The 10,589-nt window shown below is 43.5% G+C and overlaps 1 protein-coding gene across 1 annotated transcript; it reads left to right on the forward strand.

Annotated features, from left to right (window-relative positions):
* The first annotated feature begins 429 nt into the window (after nt 1–429).
* On the forward strand, nt 430–7,568 carry LOC120630168 (organic cation transporter protein-like). Its single transcript, XM_039899321.1, has 8 exons — nt 430–881; nt 4,522–4,717; nt 4,898–4,998; nt 5,507–5,661; nt 5,808–6,067; nt 6,183–6,531; nt 6,836–7,017; nt 7,413–7,568. Exons 1-8 carry the CDS (start codon nt 430–432, stop codon nt 7,566–7,568), a joined length of 1,851 nt encoding a protein of 616 aa, XP_039755255.1.
* Nucleotides 7,569–10,589: the final 3,021 nt, after the last annotated feature.

Below are 10,589 nucleotides of genomic sequence, written 5' to 3' on the forward strand. Positions count from 1 at the left end.
TTAATGCTGAAAGACTCTTTTAAAGAACTACAAGCAAGAAATAATAATTCTCTTAATAATTTTTAGATTTGGACCAAGTTAAATGCAAAATCTTAGTGATTTTGCATACGAGTATATACAGACTTTGTATACTAAGTATACATATGCCATTCCCTTTACTTGGCACCGACTTAAAAATGTAGAAAATATTTATTTCTTGCTTTTTAGTTGTTTCACAGTTTTTTTTTGTCAAATTCGTTTAACGTAGTATTTGAGGTAGTTCAAAAACGAGTTTAAGAGTTAAGCCAACTATAAATATAACATTTATTTTATCCCAATATAAGATTAAAATTGGAAAAACAAGGTTGTGTTATCGCTAGGCATTCGCCAACAGCGATAAGCTGTGGCGTAGCACCCGAGATGCGCCGCCCAGCCAGTGCCGGGCCCGACATGGCGCAGGCGACGCCGCGCCCCGACCGCGACACCGAGGCTCACGCTCTCGGAGATCACACCAATGACAATAAAGAGGAAAACCCCGCGTCGGTTGAGTTAACTATTAAAAGCACAGAGAGTAACGTTGAAAGTGAAACAATAGAACCCACTCGCGACTCAAACGACAGCCATGCGCCGGCGTACAGCGATTTGAATGATAATGTCAGGATAAACAAACCAGAAGATGAAAGTGATGCAGATAAAACTAATGCAAATGTCGATGGAGAGAGTGGGAGAAGTAAGGGAAAGGGTTTCAAGGAGTCAGGGGAAGCCCTCGAGCTGGCTCTGCTGCAGCTGGGGCCGTTCGGCTTGTACCAGCGCTACGCCGTGCTGCTGCTGTGCCTGCCCAACGTGCTGGCGGCGATGTACTCGCTCAACTACGTGTTCGTCGCCGAGCCAGTGGCGTTCCGGTGAGGGCGAGCGTAGGTCGCAATTGGCACTTGTATAGTAAATATTGACCCTAGCGGTACTGGATTGCGGTTCATGGAACTTCATACAAAAGACCCATGTCCAACAGTGGCATTTCATTGCTTGGAATCTGCCAATTGATGGTAAATGAAAAACCTTTGCCTAATCACTATAACACTTCGCTGGCTGCAGCACAGCAAATACTTAACGGCAGAAATAAGCAAGGCGGTGGCACTTCCCCGCACGAGCATTAAATTCATGTAAAGCTGTCTGTCTAGGGCTGTCTGTTGCATAGTTTGTACTGTGGCACGTGTTACAATTTATGATGTTTATGGAACATTTTAAATGAATATAATCACTGCATCTGTGATGTTTTCCTCTTGTAAGAAAAATATAATTATAAGATTTAATAATACCTACCTTTGATACACCAGAAGTGTGTATATCTAGATCGCTCTAATCTCTGCTAACAATTTATTTTGTGTTTCCGATTATATTGTGGAATTTTAGAATGAACCCCAGCAGCTAATGGTCAATAATGTTGGTTAAAATTGTTGAAACGCTGTGTTCCGGTCTGAAGGGCTTGGTTGTTGTAGTGCTTTTTGTGAGACAGCTCGTCCGGGGAAGTAATATCGCCATGCTTATTTCTTCCGCTAAGCAGCATTGTTGCAATGCTGTTCCGGTTGAAGGGCGACCACGCCCACGCCAGTATGATTACAGGCACATGGAGCTTACGCCTCAAATTGATGGACGCAGGGCGGCGCGTTACAGGACGTGCTCCCTGCTTGCCCTGCGAAGTGGTGCTGTTTATGGGCAATGGTTTTTCACAGAGCATCAATTCTTACTTATTCGTCCGCCAATTATTACTTACTAATATGAATTACAGAATTTGCTAAGTATTTCAAAAGGCCTAGAACTACCAGGCCAGTAATCTTTTAAGGAAGCTTCAAGGGGCGTCTCCCGGGTACTCATTATCGACCTATTACCGGCCTACTTCTGGGCTCAAGTTTCTAACCAGAACGGGAAGGGAGTGGCTTTATAATTCTAAGATGCACATCTCGCTTAAGAAGTCACGAGTGCTTTAAAGCCTTCCAACAGTTGGATAAAATGAGATCACCATACTAGAAGACACATCGGTAACCTAGCCAATAAAAAGCTTCAGATATTCGGAAATCGTGGCTGGTAGCAAGGTTGTCCATCTTTCGTTTTTCTACAAGATATATTTCGGAGAGTTTATATTTTATATTACTTTATAGGGAAACTATATAATATTTATACTATATAATATCATTTTCTTGTTCTCCCATCACCTTTTCCCATCGAACTTCCCATCGTCACTGTTATTTCCAATGCTATCCATAAAGCTGATGCCCCTTCAGTCTTCTGACCAACAGGAGACCTTATGACCTTATTTATTAATATTTTTTTTGCTTGAACATGGTACAAAAAACATAGATGTAACGCTTAATTCATGATCTACATTTATTTAATATATATATATATATCTTAAGGGGTATCTAAATTTGATTTTAGATTGTTAAACTGTAAAATGATAGTAAAAAAGGTGCAATCTTCTGTTTTGTCATTACTATACTTTATTCATTGCATAAATAATTATTTTTTTACAAAGACCTGAGCTACGCATCCTTAGACATGTTTGTTAGTTTGTTGTCATTATATTTAAAAAAGGAAAAAATATTATATAAAGAGGAAACTAAGAGGGCCTTGGACACCTTGGATTATGCATTGAGATTTATTAATAAAGATATTGTATGCAGTTGAAGAGTTTTTTATTACACCAAACGTCCTGAGCTCGCTTACACATATTTTGTTATCTTTATGGTTCGCTCGTTTCTATCACTGGACTTTGAATGTTACGAACCAACAGATAAAATAATTACATATTCACATATTTTTGTGTGCAGTTATTAGACAGGGACTAATTTTATGCATAGATGAATTGGGCTCTGAGTTTTGATCATATTAACTAACAACTAACTGGTGAATTTAATTCATTTTCTAATTAGCTAATCAGTGATCACCTTACATTAAAGTTTACATTTGAGATTAATATAACCAAACACATAGGAGCATATACTCGTAGGTTCGTTGATGGTGATATATACGATAGTTTCTAAAACTTTAATCATTGAAATAATTCGCTAATAACCCAAGAGTCATTATAAGCATTGATCATTCATATACCAATCATATACCATACCATTACAAATAATTACTTAGCATATATATACTTCTCTCCAGTCTATTTGAATTTTTACTTGCAAAATCAAAACCGATAAAAAAACTCGAAGTTAATTTAGACTTAGTTCTTATGTTTCTTATCAAAAGCAAGCGAACAGGAGCTGTAGACTAGGTATATATATTTTTTATTTATTGTTTTGTATTTTTTACATGTTTACTATATATACTTTAAAGCTTTTTGTGATAGGGCTCCTCCGGGTAAGGACTATCGCAATGTTTATTCGTGCCACTAAGCTACACTATTGCTAAGTGCCAGTCTAAAGAGCGTGGTTTCTGGAGCTATTACTGGCACATGATGCTTAACACCTACGCCTCAGTTTAATAGACAAGTGGCGGCATTTTGTAGTAGGTCCTTGAAGGGTATCCGTCAAGTAAAAAAAATCTTCTGCTGCCGTATAGATACATCTTTTATTAGAAAAGTTATCGCGGCGTTGTGCTTCGCAGTTACTGGGACCACAACAAACTTCAACATTGTGTATGTGCCAGTAGCTATGTAGGAATAAATAAAAGAAGCGTGACTTTAGTGGGCACGATTTTTAACAACCGAGGAAACCTTGAAATTAATATTTTATAGAATAGCTTTTCTTGTAGGCACAGAGTGTTTTGTCAGTTTTAAATTAAATTGGTATTATAACATGTTATTGAGGTTTTAACACGTTTTTTAAGAATAATTGTTTAGAGAAGAAAAAGGTTTTTGCATCTCTTATTAACGATAGGCCAGCGTTTGACGACAATCATTCCCGTTAGAAAGCAATGATGAGGTCTAGGTTAGAGCACGCTTGCCTAGAAAAAGCCTATTCACTCTAGCCTTGAAGGTACTCAAATTATACGTGGCAGGAAACACAGTTGCCGAGAGGGTGTTCCACATTTTAGCCGCACGTATCAGAAACGTGGATAAAAAACGTTTCGTGCGCGTTGATGGAATATCAACCACATAAGGATGCCACCGCTCACGGTGTCTCGCTGTTCTGTGGTAGAACGGGGAAGGAGGAACAAGATTGTGAAGTTCCTGAGCACACTCACCGAAGTATATCCGGTAAAAAACTGATAAACAGGCAACATTGCGTCGGTGCTGGAGACTATGTAGTTTCGACTGTGGATAGAATAATTAAGCACTACTTGTTACTTGTGCACTACACTCGTATTTCATAATCTTTAGTATAAAGGGAAGCTGACTTTTATTCAGGATGCTCTATAACTGATACAAACAAACCATTTACTAAGTAATACCATTATTCAGGTAATTTTAAAATATTTTAGTAAATCCAATCTGAAGGTTTTGGTTAAGACTGATAATTTATTCATGTGGAACATTCATTTCACGTGTAATGCGATCGAACCAGCAAACTAAGTGTCGGCTCTGCTGCAATGATCTTGCAGGTGCATCGTGCCCGAGTGCGAGGGCGCGGGCAGCTCCTTCGACAACGAGACGGTGCGGGCGCTGCTCGCCGCGGACCGCTGCCGTCGCTTCGCGCCGCTGGCCTCCGGCTCGTGCGCGCGCGAGCACTTCGACGCCAGCCGCACCGTGCCGTGCGAGCGCTTCCTGTACGAGAGCATGCACAGCGCGTACGCGGAGGTGAGTGACGGCGACAGCTGCTTCTCCAAGCACTTCTTGGAGAGCACACGCTATCGAGAGGAAGCTAGCAAGAAACCAGCACTCAGCAGTTGCTCTTTTCAAGCAACAGCGTTTTACCTTGTGCTCCGGCTCGGTGCCGAATAAACGTAATAAACTTAAGCAATGGAGCGATCATTACAGTTCGACCTGGCGTGCAGCGAGTGGCGGCGCACGCTGGTGGGCACGCTGCGCAACACTGCGCTGCCCTTCGCGCTCGTGCTCACCGGATACCTCTCCGACGGGTAAGCATCATCATAATAGCCCTAATAGTAACAGTGCACTGGACTAAAGGTCTCTCTCCATCGGACGGTTTAACCATGATCGCAGTAGATGACAGTAGGGCACAAAGGAATATGCTGCCCGTTCTCCGTTATATTCTCTTAGTCGCCTCGTACGACACCCGCGGTAAACGAGGGAAATACAGTTGTGTATTCTGATCACGACACGGCACATTCCAAGGATGATGACGTTATAGCTTTAGCACCCAAAATACTACCAGGTAATCTGCCGCTTTATATACTACCCTTTGTGTTTATATGAAACGGGGATCGTCCTAGTGATGCTGACTTCGGCACGTCAGCATCTGATGTGGGAGTGGAGCCTAAGTAGCTCGTTGAGAGTTTTAGCGTTTTCGGTGTACGCTATACTATTAAGCCCTATAGCCTTTGAGTGAGGAGGCCAGTGTCCAGCAGTGGCCCACTGATAGGCCGCACATGGTAGTGATGATTTAGGAAGTGTTTGTGTTGTCAGCTGGGGCCGCCGCACCGCCTTCTGCTTGCTGTCCGCGTGCGCGGGCGCGCTGGGCGTGGCCAAGTCATGCGCGCCGCACTACCGCGCCTACCTCGCGCTGGAGTTCCTCGAGGCCGCGCTGGGCTACGGTTTCAACAGCGCCGCCTACGTCATGAGTACGTGCCAACGTCCTATAAGGCCCTTTTAAGGATGTCAAAGTAAAGGTCGTTTCCTCAGACCATTTATTTTTTCACTAGTCGCTTTATGAACGTTTGCACTCTACGTATGGCGTGCGACTATTTAATCTCTCCGCTGGCTACAGTGGTGGAGCTAGCGCGACCGTCGCTGCGCGTGGCGTTCGCGTCCGCCACCGGCGTGGGCTACGGGCTGGGCGGCGTGCTGTTCGCGCAGTTCGCGCGCCGCGTGCCGTACTGGCGGAACCTGCTGCGGCTCATCCACGCGCCCGCGCTGCTGCTGCCGCTGTACTGGCTGCTGCTGGACGAGAGCACGCGCTGGCTGCACGTCGCCGGCCGGCAACGGCAGGCCGCGCGCAATGTTCGGAAAGCGGCACGGTGGAACAAGGTTGGCTCTACTACCATCATCAGATTGTTCAGAGTCCGTTGTGTGGAGTTGATAAGTCTTCCGAGAGTAGTCTAGTCTAATAATGTACCCAGTGTTTAACGAATGTGTTTATTAGATCACCATCGATGAAGATCTGTTGACAGCAATCATTGAAGATAATCAAACGGAGCAAGAGAAAATAAGGAGGAACCCGTGGATGAGCCTGCTCAAGTCCCGCACGCTGATGCTGCGCTTCGGCGTGTGCTGCTGGTGCTGGGTGGCCGTGTCGTTCGTGTACTACGGGCTCAGCATCAACGCGGTGGCGCTGGCGGGCGACCGCCACACCAACTTCGCGCTCAACATGGCCATGGAGATCGTGGCGTCGCTGCTCGTCATGATGGCGCTGGAGCGCTTCGGGCGGAAGCGCAGCATCTTCGCGGCGTTCCTCGTGTGCGGGGTCGCCTGCATCATACCGTACTTTGTTTGTAAGTATATTAAAGCATTCGTTTTTTCAAACACACCTGTAAGCCCTATCTCAAAGCGGTATAAGGCAAATAAGTCAAAGTTCTTTAAATATATTTTTCTACATATATTTCTTTATTCAAATTGGCCCATAAGTGACACATTTAATGCTTACCTACGTTTCATAAATATATTGTGTACTTACATGGCGATAAATAGATTACCAGAGTTCCAAATGCGGAAAGAGGAAGCCCACAACAGACTTAGTCGGGTAAACATAGTGATGGCACCTGTATTTGTTACCAAGTACCTATTTTTGTTGCGCAGCGCACAACGGCACGGGCCTGGGAATGTTCTTCGCGGGCAAGCTGGCGATCACGTTCGCATTCAACTCGCTGTACGTGTTCACGGCCGAATTGTTCCCGACGGACACGCGCTCGTCAGCGCTGGGCGCCGCGTCGCTGGTGGGCCGGTTGGGCTCCGTGCTGGCTCCGCAGACCCCGCTGCTGGTGAGATCGCTTCGTGTTTAGCTGCTATTCGCTGTTCCATAGACAGACACTAGCTTTATTCCGGTTGGAACTCTTTGTAGCTTATTAGGAATGCCTTTTAACCCGCATTTATATGGGAGAGCAGAACTGTACCCAGCAGTAGCGCGTTGATAAGCTGGTGTTCATGATAGGGATAGGTACCAAACTAACACGTCAGAGAACAAGTTGTATGCAAACGGTCCTCGAACCCAGCTTTGAGATTTTGTGCAAACTCTCCCGTCGGGAGAGGCTTTATGTCTAGCAGTTGACTGTTATACATTGTTGATCTAGTACACGTAAGAGGGTCTTCCACGGACTCCATTCAGTGTGCAGATATGGCATGGCATTGCCAGCGATGTGGCGCGCGTGTGTTGCAGAGCGCGCACGTGCAGGCGCTGCTGTACGGCGGCAGCTCGGCGGCCGCGGCGCTGCTGCTGCTGCTGGCGCCGGAGACGCGGCGCGCGCCGCTGCCCGCGTGCGCGCGGCAGGCCGAGACGGTGCGCGCGCGCGCCCTCGCCGACACCACCTCGTAGCGCTCGAGCGAGCGGCGTTATTTAAGTCATAATTGACGGACCAAACAGCCATTATGACCATTTTGCAGCCATTTATGGGATGGCTCTGCCAAGTACCAGCTCGATGCTTTGGATTCGGTGGATCGTCGTGCTAGGAGACTCATTGGCAACGACCTCGTAGTCTGTAGGCTTCAAAGCCTTGAACACCGTCGCAAAGTTGACTGTCTAGCTGTATTCTACAAGATACATTTCGGAGAGTGTGCTGAGGAGCTATTCGATTTGGATCTCCTTTCTACCATCGAACACCGAAAAAATCTGAACCAATACGTTGTTGAAATACCACCAAGACGTACAAAGCGTTTTGCTTCTTTCTTTTTGATCCGTACCGCAAAGGCCAGGAATGCCCTCCCATCTTCCGTCTTACCTTCATATCGAGAGTGAACAGGCATCTGCAACGTGCCGCCCTGTGCCCATCGCCGAGTGGCTGTAATTATACCGACAACAACGTCCCTCAAACTGGAACATAGCATTGCAACAATGCTGCTTAGCTGCAGAAACATGGTGGTAGTACTGGCCCGGACGAGCTCTGTTACAAAAAGCTGTCCTACTACTAAAATCTTTTGGAGTTTATTAAATTCCTGACGTCACAGGGGTGTTCTACCCTTTGACAAATAGTTAGTGTTATGGTCGATTTCCGCATTCAAGATCTTTATTTTTTTTTCTTTTATCTCTGGTATCAGAGCTCGGCACGACATGGCCTATTGAAGCTTGATAACAGACTTATAGTTTTGGTTGTAGCACATTTTACGACCGACTCCCTGTCTGAAATCAAATCTCCTTGGGAATTTCTTGTTGGTAGAATAACCGCCACTTTTCAGTCCAGATGATAATACAAACTTTTTTGTAATATGCCTTACAAAACGTTTGGAAAACAGCTCGTCGGTAACATCATTGAAACCTCATAACTAAGTGTAGAAGGGAATCTATAAGCACTTGCTATGTCTCGATACGACTATAAAAATGCAAATGAAATTCTCCAGATGTATTCCACACACAAATGTACAAATCAGTAAAGAAATTAATATAAACTTCTGGACTATTTATTATATCAATCTGTCGTGGGACTACCTTTCCTTTGAGGCCTTGCGTATGCACCGTGGCGGGCCTCGTTGACTTTCAGAATTTGATCTATTTTGTCTGTCAGAACGCTTCGGGCATGGCTAGAAACCAGTGTTTCAAAGAAAGATAGCCAAGCGATTAAGTGTTTCCATACGGTGCCGCGTAGAAGCCGATTAGGGGTATTAATGGGTTGCTAAAAGGTTCGCTCGCAACCCTCTTTCATTGTATTATCATTGATCAGATCGCAGATAAATAATAACTTGTAGTGAAATACAAAAATAGTATCCCATGATCCCATCCATTACCAATTTGGGTCAACGATGTTTACCCAGCATAACCGACTGACATAGATACGACATATTTGGTACTAAGTTCTCGATTATTGGCAGTAATTTGTGGTCAAGAATCAAAATTCGAGAGGTCGACTTCACTTTCGGGCGACCGAGTTCGAATCCCAGCACGCACCTCTAACTTTTCTATGTTATGTGCGTTTCAAGTAATTAAAAATATTACTTGCTTCGACGGTGAAGGAAAACATCGTGAGGAAACCTGCATGCCTGAGAGTTCTACATAATGTTCTCAAAGGTATTTGGAGTCCACCAATTTGCACTGGGCCAGCGTGGTGGACTACGGCCTTGACCCCTTCTCATTGGAGGAGACCCGTGCCCTGTAGTGGGCCGGTAATGGGTCGATATGATGAATCAAAAGAGTGTTTGTAATTTAATGGTCAATGTTTACGCGTTGGAAAGTTTCAAATAATGCACGCCAACTAAAGCTCGTATCAGTAATCGATCAGCTGATGGCGAGGTCAGAAATTATACTTTAAGCGCACCTTAGTTAATTAATAAATGTGTTAAAAATCGCTATTTTATTAAAAAGTTTGTTTGAAATAACTTCTTTGTAATTATAGTTTTACAAAATACCCGTTAATTGAGGTGGGTCCAGGCTATTTAAATTTAATAACCCATACCTAGTAAACGCGAAAACAAATCGAGGCACGGTTAGTATTATGTTTCTAAGTATTTGCTTACCTAAAATAATATTAGTTCGGTATCTTATCTTCTGAGCAAATTGATTATAAGACAATGACAAGATGAGCTCATTTTAAGATAATATTTAATTGCCGCTTAATGATTTGCTCATTTGTTTTATCATACTGATATACCATTCTAATGTAGAAACCATGTACGACTTCTTACTTTATTTAACGAAGAACAAGGAGACTTTCATCATACATAGGTATATATAGAAAATGCTTGTTCTACTCTTTTATATTTGAAAAATATTGAACTCGACAATCGCGTGTGCGTGATGTGGTATCGTTTTAAAGGATATCATATCATACCTATTTGTACATTCAGAATTAGGTTTTATTTTTAAAGCTGTTATATGTGGTTCGGTCATAAGCTGAAAGCTCGAAGAAACTTTTACTCAATCAAAAAAATATAAGGGCATTTATATTTTGTTTATGATTTTTAATAAGTTGATTACACCAAACAGATTTGCAGGTTTATCTCTATCAAATTGTATTGATAACAGCGGCTATATGCTTCGCAGCGCCATCTCTTGCGAACCTTACCTATAATATGAATTCACTTGAGAAAGATAATCTTATCTAATATACCGAGGTATGGGTTTATCACAAATCATCAAGACTAGATAATGTGTTACATAATCGCCGGCTACCCAAACTCTGTATGAGCTTCCAATTACCTACAAATCTGGAAATTAAAAAAAAAATGTCCTCCAACTTTTTTTTATTCCAATATTCTTTACTGGAATCTCACCTGCTTGTAAGTAATGATGCAGCTTAAGATGTTAACGGGCTAACCTGTTAGCGAACATAATCGCTTAGCGGCACGCCTTTGTTTGTAACTAGCCACGGCCGATTCCTCCCACAAGAACACACCAGAGAAAATTAAA

The sequence above is a fragment of the Pararge aegeria genome, chromosome 15 (genome assembly GCF_905163445.1).
Source record: "Pararge aegeria chromosome 15, ilParAegt1.1, whole genome shotgun sequence".
NCBI classification, from domain to species: Eukaryota; Metazoa; Arthropoda; class Insecta; order Lepidoptera; family Nymphalidae; genus Pararge; species Pararge aegeria.